The sequence below is a fragment of the Lagopus muta genome, chromosome 1 (assembly GCF_023343835.1).
Source record: "Lagopus muta isolate bLagMut1 chromosome 1, bLagMut1 primary, whole genome shotgun sequence".
Classification (NCBI taxonomy): domain Eukaryota; kingdom Metazoa; phylum Chordata; class Aves; order Galliformes; family Phasianidae; genus Lagopus; species Lagopus muta.
In genome coordinates this window covers 76,257,774-76,272,709 of record NC_064433.1, presented here as the reverse complement: position 1 = coordinate 76,272,709, position 14,936 = coordinate 76,257,774, and the positions used below count along the sequence as shown (strand labels likewise).

At 43.8% G+C, this 14,936-nt stretch overlaps 1 protein-coding gene across 1 annotated transcript in view; it reads right to left on the bottom strand.

Annotated features, from left to right (window-relative positions):
* Positions 1–2,513: 2,513 nt before the first annotated feature.
* The window catches only part of LOC125687911 (alpha-2-macroglobulin-like protein 1), a 66,312-nt gene continuing 53,889 nt past the window's right edge, over positions 2,514–14,936 (bottom strand). The window contains exons 26-40 of the mRNA XM_048933250.1: positions 14,632–14,686; positions 10,657–10,740; positions 10,068–10,244; positions 9,801–9,882; positions 9,271–9,427; positions 9,007–9,081; positions 6,603–6,765; positions 5,797–6,011; positions 5,393–5,608; positions 4,766–4,890; positions 4,288–4,378; positions 3,791–3,859; positions 3,480–3,582; positions 3,348–3,389; positions 2,514–2,626 (exon numbers count right to left, since the gene is read on the bottom strand). Of these exons, the coding sequence (XP_048789207.1) occupies positions 3,349–3,389; positions 3,480–3,582; positions 3,791–3,859; positions 4,288–4,378; positions 4,766–4,890; positions 5,393–5,608; positions 5,797–6,011; positions 6,603–6,765; positions 9,007–9,081; positions 9,271–9,427; positions 9,801–9,882; positions 10,068–10,244; positions 10,657–10,740; positions 14,632–14,686 (1,653 nt within the window). The 3' untranslated portion in view covers positions 2,514–2,626; position 3,348. The remainder of the gene's footprint in view (positions 2,627–3,347; positions 3,390–3,479; positions 3,583–3,790; positions 3,860–4,287; positions 4,379–4,765; positions 4,891–5,392; positions 5,609–5,796; positions 6,012–6,602; positions 6,766–9,006; positions 9,082–9,270; positions 9,428–9,800; positions 9,883–10,067; positions 10,245–10,656; positions 10,741–14,631; positions 14,687–14,936) is intronic.

The following is a 14,936-nucleotide window of genomic DNA, read 5'->3' as shown; positions in this document are numbered from 1 at the left end:
ACTCCTTTGGTCATGCTGTCCCCAAGCTTTTTAAGTTTGCATATCCTCAGGCAGGTCTCAGGTAATGGGAAGCAACTGTAAGTTCCCCCTGCAGCCTTCTCTTCTGAAGGTTGAAAAGCTGCAACTCTCTCAGCCTGTCCTTGTAGTGGAGGTGCTCCAGTCCTCTGATCAACTTTGTGGCACCCCTCTGGACCTGCTCCAACAGCTCCAATATTATGTATAGTTTGGGAACTTCTTCCACATGCCAATTTTAAACCTGCTGATCTGTTGTTTGTACTGAACTTCTACCTGAATATGAAACCACAATTCAAAATAAATTCTGCTTCTTGAAACACTTCCTAAATTAAGGAATTTCTTCATGTTCATATCAAAATGCATCACTGATTTGTTCTCAGTTGTCACACTAAGCTCTTAAATACTTAGGTCCTAGGAATATTGTTTTTATTTTGGAAAGACTGGTGCATTAAAAGGGGGGAAAAAAGATGTTTATTTTCTTCACAAAGTGGGCAGAAATAAAACTTATGTTGTTTATTAATATATTTATTTTCTTTTGAGAACTTTTTTCAGCTAAGTGATTCTGGTGCCAATGGTAGAGAAAAAAAAAGGTGAAAGTGCACCTGGATAAACAAATCAACAGGAACCAGAGCAAGAAAGCGAATCACTCTTGACACTGGACTGCCCTTAATTTGTTTCCATGGTTCTTAAAAAGTACAGACTGTGCCTGCTGAACAATCTCAGATGACATTTGTTAGTTCACAGTAGACCCACAATTGTTTCAGGGTACAGCCAGATCCCTTTCGACAGCATACGGCTTCACTATGTCAAAGCCAGGAGTCCTGGCTCCTACTCTTCTATGTGAGTGGAGTTCAAATATTTTTGAAGTTTTGGACTTATTACTGATTGGAAACTCATATACTGAACAAACAACCCAATCTAACTCACAGACAATGAAAGTAGCATGAAACAAATGCTGGAGCAGCAAAAACAAAGTCGCAGTCTTATTCTGCACAGTTCATCCAACTCAGCCCCGACTCCATCTCCCATTACCAATACCATCACTACTCCTGGCCACGAGGCACCCAGGAAGTGATTGCTTCTGAATTGTTTCCTTATATCTCGTCTGACCTCCCCTCGTGCAACTCTGTGTCTTTCCTGGCTTGTAGTCCATTCCCAGGAGCACCTCGCTCTGCTTCCCCTCCTCAAGATGCTGCAGAGAGCAGTGAGGTCATCTCTCAGCTTTCTCCAGACTGGGCATCTCAGGTGTCCTTAGCCTCTCCTCACAGGATATGCCTTCCAGCCCCGCTACCATCTTGGTAATTCTCCTTTGGACAAGGCTTGGATTTGTGTCTCTGGAGGTATTCAGTAGAGCTGATCACAAGGGAGGTGGAAGTATGCACTAAGTCTCCAAGATGAATCACTTAAACCTCCCAGTTTTGTGAAGGATAAACAAATGAGTGCAGTGCTTGATATCTGCAGCTCTAAGCGAGGAAGGTAAAGGCTAGGCCATAGAGAAAATAGTGCCTTTTTGTCAATAGTTTTTTCCTTTTTTTCTTTGTATTTACTTTTTTCTTGCTGAAACACAGCCTCCTCCCTCTAAATGCTCCATAGGAGCCAGACACTACAGGTTTAAGTTTACAGTTTAAGTCTGAAAAAGAACATTCTGAAGGAAGTGGAAGAGTTCTTAATAAAGTGGGCGTAGAAATCACAAAGGATAGCGAGTAAAAAATGTCACTACCTGCAATTTTTACATTCTAGATGTGTTTGTTTGTTTGGTGTGAACTCCTCCTATTCAATCATGAACTACCTCCTACGCTTAATAAGGAGTAGGTACAATATACACATATGTATGACCACTACAGTAGTTGCTTTGCCAATAAGACTCTATTCCATATTACAAGGACTTCTATCATATCCGTTGCCTGTGCTTTGCTAAATACTATAAAACACATAATTAGAACATTGTGGCATTGGCAGTGCTGAGTCTTTTCCTCTCCACAATAGCCAAAGCTGTAGCCAGTGGTGCTCTTTACATACTAATATAAGGAACAGACTTCACGAACTGCAGTTCTTGGTTTTTTTATCAGCAAGACCTTACTACTGAGCTACATCTGTGTGTAGTACACAATATTTAGTGGGATCGGTCTTGAAGGAGGGCTAGAGTCCTCAACCCATATTGGTATCTGCATGATGTTGCTGGGGCCCAAACAAGTGCTGGAAGAAATAAATGCCAAGTACACATTTCACATACACTGTCTCTGCATAAGTTTGCTTATGCACTCTCCTCCAAAGTAAAGTTTATATATGCTCTGTTATAAAATACAAATACACACCACAGTACCCAGATTTATGATTTATATTTTATTTTCCTTCTTTTTACAAGCAAGAAAATCCCTGGATTAAAGCAATCAGAATTAATCAGACACCCAAAAGAACACCCCCAAAAATGGCTGTCAAGATGAGCAGCATGGCATGGGCTGGGTTTCATCCTGAAATCCAATTTGAGATCATCCTCAGCACCAATATCAAAGTCCACTGAGATGTGACTTTCCAGGTGACGCAGGCCCCAGCATACCAGTAACTGTAATTTCCATCCTAGGGCATGTCCCACTAGTAGAACTCCTGTGGGCTGAAACAGTGGACAGTAAGAAAGCAGGCTATGTCCCTGGAGAAATGATAGTAAAAAGAGGAATCATATCAGAGAGAAAATAGCATAACCAAAGTTATTATTTCTGGGATGCTAGCAGCTATGGAGAGCTGATCCTCAGTAAGGACTCTCACAGACAGTGTTTCTCTGGCTTAATTAAGTGCCCTTGTCTTAATTCAGCTTTTCCCAGAAAAAAAGGTGGGACGTTCAGCAGTGTCAGGAGTTGGACTTGATGACTGTCACGTTCCCTTCCAACTTGGAATATTCTATGATTCTATTCCATACCCAAATAGTGTCAACTAAAACTAATACCTTGAATTCTGCTTGGACTTTCTTCTGTCACAGTGCAAACTGCAAGCACTGTCACTTAGCTGGCCCATGCACTATTACCAGCCCAGATATCCTTTGGAGAATCCTTAAAATGCATGACTAGTCCTTCATAGCAAGAGCACGTGTTAATCATTTCATGTCCCACCTACAGAGCAATACAGCAATGACAAAATCCAGAAAACAGAGGACAGATGATAAAATCCCCAGAGGCTCAGGAAATTCCAGATGAAGTTCTAAATAAAGGGAACATGCTGAATCAGTGGTTTGCAAGGCTATTCTCAGGCAGCAAGAGAAGAAACATAATGAGGCTACTAGATCTGTATAGTGGTTGAGGAAGGGAACAGTAAAAAATCTTTGTGGAGTACACACCTACCTCAGATGCAGAAAACATTATAATCAGTAAGGGCCTGCTCCTCTGCAACAGGACAGGAAAGACAGAATTTATCTTTGTACAAAGCCAAGCATAAATACCCAGAGAGCCCTGGCAGCCCATAATACCACTCACCTGGATGGTAGTAGTCATAGACCCTGACATGTCCCGGCTTCAGGTTGGTCACTCCAATTTCCCTTTCCAGATGCAGGACATATGTCTCAGACATATGGCTCAGCTGAGGGAGAAAGGCAAATGACAGTTCACTTTTGAGCTGCTCTTTTGATTCCTCACCTAAATTTGACTCTGAAGATAGGCAAAAAACTCTGTGGAATCAAATGCAAGACTTCAAGATGAATTCTACTCTGCTAGCCCAGGCCAGGATTCCCCACACAGCTCTTCCAGAGTCCTCCACTCCTGCAACTTCTCTAGTAGCACACACATACCTTGTCCAAGTAGATGGCAACACCTGCTTGGGTTTTCTCTGTTCTTCTCACAGGATACCAATGATGTGGCTAGAATAGGAGAGCAGGTGTGGCAATTTAGTTGGTCCTTTTGGAAAAGGAGGCATGAGAAATCCCAGCAGGGTTTATCTAAGCCTGTGTAAGCAGATTCTTATTCACATACTTGTGAATTTATGTGGGGCTTTTACCCCTTCAGGTTGATCTCTCTGCTGGGCCCCTTACCTCCTGCAAAACCCAAGGACATAAGTCTAGGCTATGTGGCTGTCAAGGATACAGTTGAGCCAGAAGGATCACCATCCTCAAGGATCAAGGTAAGAGACAATAGTAAGTATTCATGTTTCTGTGTGACAGAAGGGAAGAGATGGCGAAATTGCTCAAGATAGAGACAAGCAACACATTCCTATGCAATCTCCCCTCCCATTGGGTGTGTGGATGGTCCAACTGACACAACATCATCATCCTGATTCCAGGCTTCTTACAGATATTCCAGATCTTGCAGCGAGGACAAATCCAGAGAGTAGGGACACTTCCACAATCACCATATTGGAAATGGCTCTCTTTCCAGTGTACCTGAGGGAGAAGATCAAATGAAGGGTCTCACCCAGTTCCAGTTCTCCCTTCCCTCCATCACACTACCCTGCATGCAGGACCCTGAACCAGGCAGCACAGCTAGAACTGTGGCCAGGCAGTAGCTCAGATGGGGTAGACAGTGGCTGCACTGCTGTGAGCACCCCTAATTTGAGGTGTTTATTCTGTTCCTCTCCCTGGCAAGACTTCGGAACTTTTCCCCATTTCCCCTTCCTCAGAGACACCTTATCTTTCTTTCCCACACCTTCCGTCTGCCATATGGCCCTTCTGCTGCAACTGTTGGGTTCCTCCATTGCAGCCAAGTACCACTCCGCTCTCCAGCCATACCTAGCCCCAAGTGTGGCTATGAGCCTGTGTCTTCAAAGTCACCTGACATTGACATAGAGAGTAACAGAGTATGCATCATTCTCGGTGCAATTGTCTGGCTTGGTTTTCACTTGTAAGGCAAAGGATTTGGAAACCTGCGGGGAGGGAATGTTGTATCTCAGCACCGTCTGCAGAGAGAGACAAAAAGACAGAGTAAGACATGGATAATAAGTTTCATATCATCTGTCATACCTTTTCAGTAACTATAGTAATCCTCAAGGTATGGACCATGCTAACTGGATAAAATAGATGCAGTGAGCACACTCAGTCCAGTACCAGAAATAAAGGTCATTCAGGATTGAAAAATTCCATGGTCCTTCCAATTGAGACTACTTGTCCTCTCTCTTCCCCTTGAGACCAAGTGAGCATACAGCATTCAGCATACAACATTCAGCATACAACAGGGAACCACTATGCAAGATTTCCATCCTCCAATACTCCAGGAGTCACAAAAGCAACACTTCTGGACACATTATGTCTCAGTCTCACAGGTTTGCTGCATTGGCAACAAGCTGGAAGTAAATCACTGTTAAAGCTCATCTCCTTGTATAGAGCTGCAACTGAGACTATTAATTTTGATGATGAGCAGAGGGCTGACACAGAAAGGTCCATGGGAAGTGGGTAACCTACCCGGGTAAAGACGCAACAGCTGCCATGGGCTTGCACTGAGAACTTTCCTGGGACTTCTGTCAGTGCCATCTCCTGCACCAAAAGCCGATTCTGGTAGGAAACTTGGAACTTCCTCCCAGAGCCTCTCTGGGACCTCACCCTCACTTCTGCGACTCCTTTTGTGTTGTGTGTCAGTGCTGCATACTTAGCCAAGGCCTGCAGGGCAACTACTGTATCCTGAAAAGGAAAAAATAGGTGTACACATTTGCTCCACAGCTCTGAGGACCAAAGACATTTGAATTCACCATCCTGAGAACCTTTGTATACAAGGGTTCTTCTCCTCAAAGTGTTCACTGTTTTTTTTTCACACTAGATTCTGCAGAGATCTTTCTCAGACGCTGTTACTTTCCCCACCCCTGAGTTACCTGTGTTGAGGCAAATCCTCCATAGGCATTTTGTTGTCTAGTGAGCCAGACCACAATGCCAGAGGCTGTGGTGAAGTCAGCCCCTGTGACATTTGGCTTGGAGAGCAGGGCCAGAAGGACATAAGCTGTTAACTCCACATCCACAGATAGTGGCTGTGACCAAAGGCTAGTGCTGTGTGTCTTGGATGGGGTCTGACTCCAATGGATCTGCCCACCTGGGAGAAGGAAGGAGTTAGATGACATCGAGGGATACCAGGGAAGAAATCTTGAGGCCTAAAAGGCACAGAGATTGTGTGCAAGGACCATACCCAATACTATGTATTACACATTGAAGACTCATTTATAAAAGTGATAGCAAAAAAGTAACTTGCCAATAATCAGCATTTGATTTTTCCATTTTCCTGTTTGCCAGGTACACTAGCTGACTAATACTAGCTAGCTACCCACTAGCTGGTCCTGACAGTCAGGGAATAACAAGAAGTCAGGCAGTTTGCCAATCTGCTTTGCTTAGCACTTTGCACTTTGCAGTCCTGCTTAAGAAAGTCAACTTCTTTAAGAGCACAACCTCCACTCTGGGTGCCAGAAAAGGTCAAAAGCTTTGAAAGAAATTAGCACCCACAGCACAATATGGCCAAAACATACCTTAGGCTAGCAGACTGTCTGTCTAAAAAACTATCTTTGATGAAGGACAGAAATTAAGACCAAAAGAGTAGGTAACTAGTCTTTTCATGTTGCATGTAACCAAGGGGCTCAGAAAGGTCACCTATCCTTTTTCTGATGTTTGTCTGGCACTAAGGCTCCCATACCTTCTCTGATTGCGCTTTGATCAAGTATGTCAAGAAGCTCTTGTGTGCGTTGAGAGTCCTTAGCCAGGGCGAAGGTGTAGGCCAGCAGGGCCTGTGTGTAAGTGCTGGCAGCTTTGGGAAGGGAAGGAATGATACACCCCAGAGCCTTGCGTACCACCGTACTCTACAGAGAAGAGTTACATTGATATTGGTCACATGCAAACATATGAGGCATGCAAATGCTGAGTTACACAAGCAGAAGAATGCATTAGTATGCACTAGCATAGAAAGCAACCCATATATTCACCCTTATATCCTTGTATTTGAGTTTGCACTTTCTCTTTGTATCACTTCAGCATCCCCAAGCAGCATCTCCAGCCCGCAGTGCAAGGCGCTTGACAGAGGTTTTCCCCACAGATGATCATGGATTTCTCTCAGTGAAATGAATTCCCTTACTACTAGAATAGCACCACCACATCTTACTTTGAACAACAGTGCAACAGCACACAGTTGCAAATGCTTGCAAGATTACTGGGTTCAATTCAGCTCTTCAGTTTCTCTACATCAGTGGGACTTAAAGCTTCCCTTGAAATACTGTACTGTTGGCAGGACACAGAATTCATTCCAGCATTCAGTGCACCATTCCATTGAGTCAAACACTTGGAGTGGTTGCCTGTTTAGCATTTGTATATCTACAGCACTTACTGATTTCCCCTCTTCAGTTTTCTACCAGAATGAAGGTCCTTATATTTGTATTTCATTCTGCTACATTTGACAGTACATTTCAAATACTTGTGATCCAGTTTCATGAAAAGTCACCTCTATGCAAGTCAGCCGAAGACACTTTATGGAATTACCAAATGACAGATAATTCAAATTATGAGGAATGTTGGAAGGTCTGCAATCTAACATCTATTCAAAGCAAGGTTAGCTGTGAGATGAGACAAGGTTGTTCAGAGGTTTATCCAGTCAGGTCTTCAAAACCTCCAATGATGGAGATGACTAAGTACTCTAATCAGCCTCTACCAATCCTTGAGTGCCTTTAAATGAAAAAGGTGGCCTGAGAGACATTTGTCAGGAAGACAATTAATTTCCAGCTGTCTTTCACTTATTTCCAGAGAACTTTGCTTCTCCAAGTCTATAGCAATGCTATAATCAATTTGATTATATATTTTAACTGCCAGTACCACTGCCTAGTAATTAGTTATGATCTCGCAAGACTTCCCCCTTATTATTATTAACTAGACATACAATTCCAACTGTCCTACTTTACAGCATGTTCTCTCTAGCACTCCTTTCCCAGATTTCCAGTTTCTGGGAAGATGAAACACATTACAAATGTCATGTTTATTCACTTAGCTGTGGCAGTCACACCTACCTCTCTCTCCTCCATAATTCCTTATTCCTAGCTTTAAGCAGAAACAGAGCAGTGGGTAGCAAGAGATTGTGAAGTTATTGAGGGGAGCAGGACTGAGCAGCACAAGTCTGGGAAATAGGCATGGTATCTAGACATGAGCACCAGTAGCTCCAGGTAGAATCATAGAATCATTTGAGTTTGAAGGGACCCTAAAAGGTAATCTAGTCCAATTCTCCTGCAATGAACAGAGACATCCACAGCTAGATCAAGTAGCTCAGAGCCCGCCCCACCCTCATCTTGAATGTCTCCAAGGACAGAATATCCACTACATCTCTGGGCAAACTGTTCCACTGCTTCACCATTCCTACTGCAAAAAATTCTTCCTTATTTCCAGTCTAACTCTTCCCTTCTTTAGTTTGAAACCATTTCCACTTGTTCTATCATCCCCTGCTAAAGAGTCTGTCTCCTTATTTTGTGCAACTCCCCTTGAGATGCTGAAAGGCAGTCTTCTCTTCTTCAAGTTGAACAGCCCCAGCTCTCAGCCTGTCCCTGTGCAGGAGATGTTTCATCCGTTGGATCATTTTTGTTGCCCTCTTCTGAATGTGCTCCAACAGGTCTATGTCTCTTCTGTACTCCACATCTGTACACAGTACTCAAGGTGAGCTCTCACCAGTGCAGAATAGAAAGGCAGGAGCCATTGACCACCACTCTCTGGGTATGATCTTGTAACCAGTTCCTCATCTGTCAGACATCCATTCATCAAATCCATATCTTTCCAATATGGAGAGAAGGATATACTCTGGGAGACTGTCAAAGGCTTACTGAAGTTCAGACAGGTGGTAACAGTGGCTCTTCCCCTGTAGCAGTCTAACCTCATATTCTCCCCTGCCAACAGAATCCTCCTTGAGGGGTAGTTGAGGCTTCTTCCTGAGAAGTGGTAAGTTCATCATCTCCTGGTCGATTACTTTGTTCACAAACCTCTCTAAGGTAATCTATTTCCTCCTTCAATGACTCCACTAATCTCTCCAGAATTCAAACAAAAGCATAGCAAAGAATTCTTGTATTTACCTCTGGTGTATCTCCTCTCTCCATGTATGCAGCAGAGATGTAGGCAGCCAAGAGAACTTCCCCATCCATACCTCCCTACAAAAAGTATAAATATCCAAAAGATGAGAAAAGTGATACACAAATACCTGAAACTATTCAGGAAACATCACACCTACCTCTGGTTTTCTCCCATGCAAGAAAGCAGAACACAACAGAAAAGTGAGATAAAACAATTACCAGTAAGAACTGCTTTGAATTTTTTTTTCAAAATTCTCTGGGTCCTACCTTCATGGCTCTGTGGAAAAGTTGGCCCACATCTCTGAAGCAGCCATTCGGAAGCTGGTGGAACTCCAGCCATTTGAAAGCAGCTTGGATGCTCCTGTTGTCCAGGAAAATGTATGGCTTGGCTTGGGAAAAGCATTTGACCACAAACGCAGTCAGCCTGATTAGGGAGATAGCAGAAAAAAGGCATGAGAGAGGGAAAAGAGGAACAGAAAGAGATTGAGCAAATGAGCAAGAAGGAAGAATAAGAAAAAAAAAAAAAAAAAGAAAAAAAAAAAGAAAATAAGCAGTAAATGAGGAAAACAAAAGTGGGAGCTTGAAACTTTCAGGTCCCTCCTCACCTACTGTTGGGCTATTCTTAGTTTATCAGTTCAGTGTCATCCTTCATCTCAAAAGAAGTAAGATATTGATAGGTTGCACAAAAAAAAACATTTGGAAGACTTTGTGTCCAATAGGACAAAAAGGGATTCCATGCTGGAAACAGAAAGCTCTCAGACAGCAGAAGGACAGAATGGAGAGAACCCAAGGCTTACCAAGTATTACCGTACTCATCCCTGGTACCAAATTCACTGAAAGAACCATCAGGATGTTGATACTGCAGCTGTATCTGGTACCCTGAGAAGTAGGTTAGGATGACAGTGTTCAGACTGGTATTTTCAATGAGATCATTGGTCAAGGAAAGGGAGTGGTGTTAACATTAAAAGTCATGGAGTACTTAAGGAATAAGGGGTGTAAGGCACTAGGGACCTAAGTTGAGTACAGAGGAAGGCAGAAGAGCAAGGTGGATCTGTTGTACTTGCCATTGCGCAAGAATCCTGTTGCCGTCTCCTTAATCTCAGGAGTCAGCTGCCTTGTCTTCTCCAGGTACTGCAGCACATAGACAATAGGGGCAAACAGTACCATGTTCTGCTCTCCACAGCCATGGGGCATCTGCACCAGGTGGTCCAAGTTTTGCAGTGCTGTCCCCATGAGGTCACCTGGGACAGAACGTAGACACTCTGACCACTCATAGGTGGCAGGTGGGGCTCAATATTTATATTCTCCAACCTGTGACCAGTTCCTGGTACTGCACTAAATAAGATAGCCCCAGCACAACAGTGTGCAGGCAGCTATGATCAGTCAGCTTATCAGTTTCACTGCACCCTCTTTATGGCCTGTACACACTCCCATCTTGCCACAGGAAGCTCGTAAATAGAACAAGCTTTCCCTTTCTTAGTGTTTTTGGTTATATGTGGAACCAGGAATCTCAGCTACATACATGGAAAGATCAAGGCAGTGGAGCCTCGAAAACCTCAGAAGGAGAATTGAGTATTCTGGGCTTGGGCTTTCTTAGGGCTATACTCAGAGAAATAGTTGTTGGAAAAGTATTATCATAACTAAATTCCTTACCAGTGATCGAGACAGTAGCTCTCACTGAACCTTCAACCACATTTAGAGGCAACATTAAGGACACAGACTCCTCTGCTGGACTCCCTGATACCAGCGGGTGTAAGATATGACAAAAATGACCAAAAAAAAAAAAACAAAACAAAACAGAGAGATTCTTACAAAAATAGCTTTAAAAATCTGCAGAAGTTGTTCAAGATGTTGCTAACATCCCATTTTCTTGTCACAAAAGTTGCAGATCACTTCACAAACCCTATCCCATTCCATCCCCCAGCTCTGTCCATCTAACTCCATTGTGACTGTGCTATCCTAACAGCCTTATGAAAAGGGTAAGGGCATCTTCAAGGAATTCTCTGTGGTCAAAACCACCTACCTGCTTTCCTCTTTGTAAATTATGCCAACTTGATTCAAAGGAAACGCTAAGGGGAAAAGCTAGGAGAAAAGCTAACGAGGCTTGGGAGGTTGGGAGGGATTTAAACTAGGTGTGAAGGAGGACTGGGGAAGATAGTGAGACTTTCCATGATAAAGAGTGGAAAGGCATAACTATAATAGAGAGACAGGGTGCTGGCAGGGGCCTTGAAGGACCTGCTGCACTGAGAGGTGCTAGCAGCAATGCAATGCATACAGAACTCTATGATGGTAAGACAGTGACTGCTGGGGCAACAGGAAAAAGGCAATGGGGGAATTCAAGGTACATAACTAAAAGTAACTAAGGAGTTATCCTTTAAGAAAGTGACAAGACCAGCTGTTCAGATGAAGTACCTGTACAACAACACACACAGCTTTGGAAACAAACAGGAGGAGCTGGAAGCTCCTGTGCTTCTTGAAAAACATGATATAGCTGTCATCACCAAAACCTGGTGAGATGATTCCCACAACTGGAGTGTGGCTATTGATGGCTACAAGCCAGTTCAGAAGGGACAGGCAAGGAAGGAAGGGTGGAGATGTTACTATCTACACAAGGAAAGGAATAGAATGTGAAGAGCAGTCATGAGCAAGTCTACAGCCTGGGCACCAGTTAGAGATTGAGGCAGCAAAGGGAGTCTTGTGATCAATGTTTACTACAGGTCATCCAATCAAATGGACCCTGTGGATAAGGTCTTCTACTTCCAGCTAAAGGAGGCATTGCAATCGCAAGCACTCATCCTGCTGGGGACTTCAACCACTCAGACATCTGCTAGAAAAGTAGCACAGTGAGCTGTAGGGAATCCAGGAGGCTCCTGGAGTGCACTGAGGATAATTTCCTGAGTCAAGTAATTGACAGCTCCACAAGGGGTGATGCAATACTGGACCTGGTGCTCACAGGTAAATGAACTGATTGATGACAACAGGATTGGAGGCTGCCTGGGCTGTGGTGACCATTTGATGGTTGAGTTCACACTCTGGAGGGACATGAGACAGGTGAAGAATAAAATTAGGAAGCTAAACTTAAGGAAAGCTAAATTCCAGCTCTTCAGGGAGTTAGCCAATGAACTGGGAAATTGCCCTTATGGGCAAGGGTGCAGAGCAAAGCTGGCACATCTTTAAGGAGGCTTTCTTCAGAGCTCAAGAGCACTCCATCCCCAGGTATAGCAAGTCAGGAAAAGAAGGCAAGAGACTGGTGTGGCTAAACCAGGACCTGCTGATCAAACTGAAGAGCAAGAAAATGTACAGGTAGTGGAAACAGGGACAGGTATCATGGGAAGAATAAAACTGCAAGACTGTGTAGGGATGGGGTCAGGAAAGCCAAGACCCTGCTTGAACTGAACTTGGCTAGGGATGCCAAGAAGAACAAGAAAGGCTTCTACAGCTACGTCAACCAGAAAAGGAAAGTCCTGAAGGGCTTAGCCCACCCCTAGGGAGTGACACAAGTAGGCTAGTAACAACAGACAAGAAGAAGGCTGAGACATTTAATTTTTTTGCTTTGGTCTTCCCTGATAACTGTTCACTGCACAGCCCTCAAAAATTTGGTTTGGTAGGAGGGGGTTGGGGAGTCAACATCCCTCCCAATGTAAGTGAAGATCAGGTTTGTGACTAAGTGAGGAACCTGAACATCCACAAGTCTATGGGTCCCAATGAGTTGCATCCCAGGGTCCTAAGGGGATTGATTCATGTGGCTGCCAAGCTACTCTCTATGATATTTGAAAAGTCGTAGCAATCAGCTGACGTCCCTGGTGACACAAAAGAAAGGTAATATCATATCAATTTTTAGAAATGGGTAAAAAAGATGACCCCGGGAACTACCAACTTGTCAGTCTCACCTCTGTGCCAGGGAAGAGAATGGAGCAGATCCTCCTGGAAGCTATGCTAAGGCTCACGGAAGGCAGGAAGGTGATATGGGAGAACAAGCATGGTTTCACCAAGGGCAAATCCTGCTTAGCCAACCTAGTAGCCTTCTATGGTGGTGTCATTGCATCAATGGACAAGGGAAGAGCCACTGATGTAATCTACCTTGACTTCAGTAAGGCTTTTGATATGGTACCCTACAATATCCTGCTCCTCAAATTGCAAAGATATGGATTTAATGGGTGGACTGTTCAATGGACGAAGAACTGGCTGCAGGATTGAGTCCAGAGAGTGGTGGTCAATTGCTCAATGTCTGGATGGAGATTGGTACTGAGTGGTGTCTCCCAGAGGTCAGTTCTGGGTCTGATACTCTTTAATATCTTCATCAGTGACATTGACAGTGGGCTTGAGTGCACCCTCAACAAGTTTACTGATGACACCAAGCTGTGGGGTGTGGCCAACACACCGGAAGGATGGGATGCCATCCAGAAACACCTAGATAGGCTTGAGCAGCAGGCCCCAGTGAACCTCATGAAGTTCAACAAAGCTAAATGCAAGACCTTGCACTTTGGTCGAGGCAATACTCATTACCAATACAAACTGGGAGATGAAAGGATTGAGCATAGCCCTGACAAAAAAAAACAAGGGATACTGGTGGATGTCAAGCTGCACATGTGCCAACAGTGTACCCTTGCATCCCAGAAAGTTAACTTTATTTTGGGCTGCATCAAAAGAAGCATGGCCAGCAAGTTTGGGGAGGTGATCCTGCCCCTCTACTCTGCGCTGGTGAGGCCTCATCTGGAGTGCTGTGTCCAGATGTGCTGTCCTCAGTACAGGAGAGACACAGACCTGTAGGGGCAGGTCCAGAGAAGGGCCACAAAAATGATCCACAGACGGAACACCTCTCATATGAAGACAAGCTGAGAGAGCTGGGGCTCTTCAGCCTGGAGAAGAGACAGTTGCGAGGTGAGAAGCCTTTCAGAATCTAAAGGGGAGCTACAGGAAAGAAGGGGACAGACTCTTTAGCAGGGTCTGTGGTGATAGAACAAGGGGAAATGTCTTCAAGCTCTGATAGGGTAGATTTAGGTTAGATATAAGGGAAAAATGTTTTGCAGTGAGGGTAGTAAGGCACTGAACACACGTGTGAGGTAACACACATTACCTAGTGATGTGCTTGATGCCCTGTCCCCGGAGACCTTCAAGGCAAGGCTGGATCATGCCTTGGGTATCCTGATCTAGCAGTGGTATCCCTGCTCATTGCAGGGGCATTGGACTAGATGACCTTCAGAGGTCCCTTCCAACTCTAAGGATTTTATGATTCTAAATATCAGTTGCTGGTATGTCTTATTGCACCTAGTGGTCACAAAAAAAGCTGCAAATAGACCCACAAATCACAATAAAATTCGAAAGCAGGAGCAGCAGTCCAAAGTCACACCTTCCAGCCTCACCCTGTTCTGTAATACAGTTATTACTGCAGGCAAAAATGTCCTGTCATATTAGGCTGCCATATTAGTATCAGGAATGTAGATACTAAAAGCTTTGACATCCCTTCTCACTCTTATCCAGGAAGCTCCTGATGGCAACATAATTAGAGTAGGCTTCTGTACCTTGATCATGTTTGACAAAGAAAAACTCTTCAGCAACTGCAAAGACCCAGGAGATTGCCAGGAATGGTGAGATGAGCAGAGTAAAAGAAGAAAACAATCTCTTTACCTTTTTTGGGACACAGGATGGAGCTGTGAGCCTTTTCTACTAGCACTCCTTCTGGCTGTTGAGCATTTAGTAATAGCAGTAATGAGCACATAGGAGAGAAAAAGTGGATTAGAAACAGATACAGACAAAATTTTGGTCCAAGCCTGAGATTCTACCTTTTATCATCAATAATAAAAAAATAGAAAAAAATTACAGTCATTTTAATTTCAGATAAGAAATTTTCAGAATATTTTAGCTTGTGAATGCTTGTGAAACAAATGTTGCAAGATTCAGCAGAGAGTTAAGTAGGAAGAACATAAAGGAGT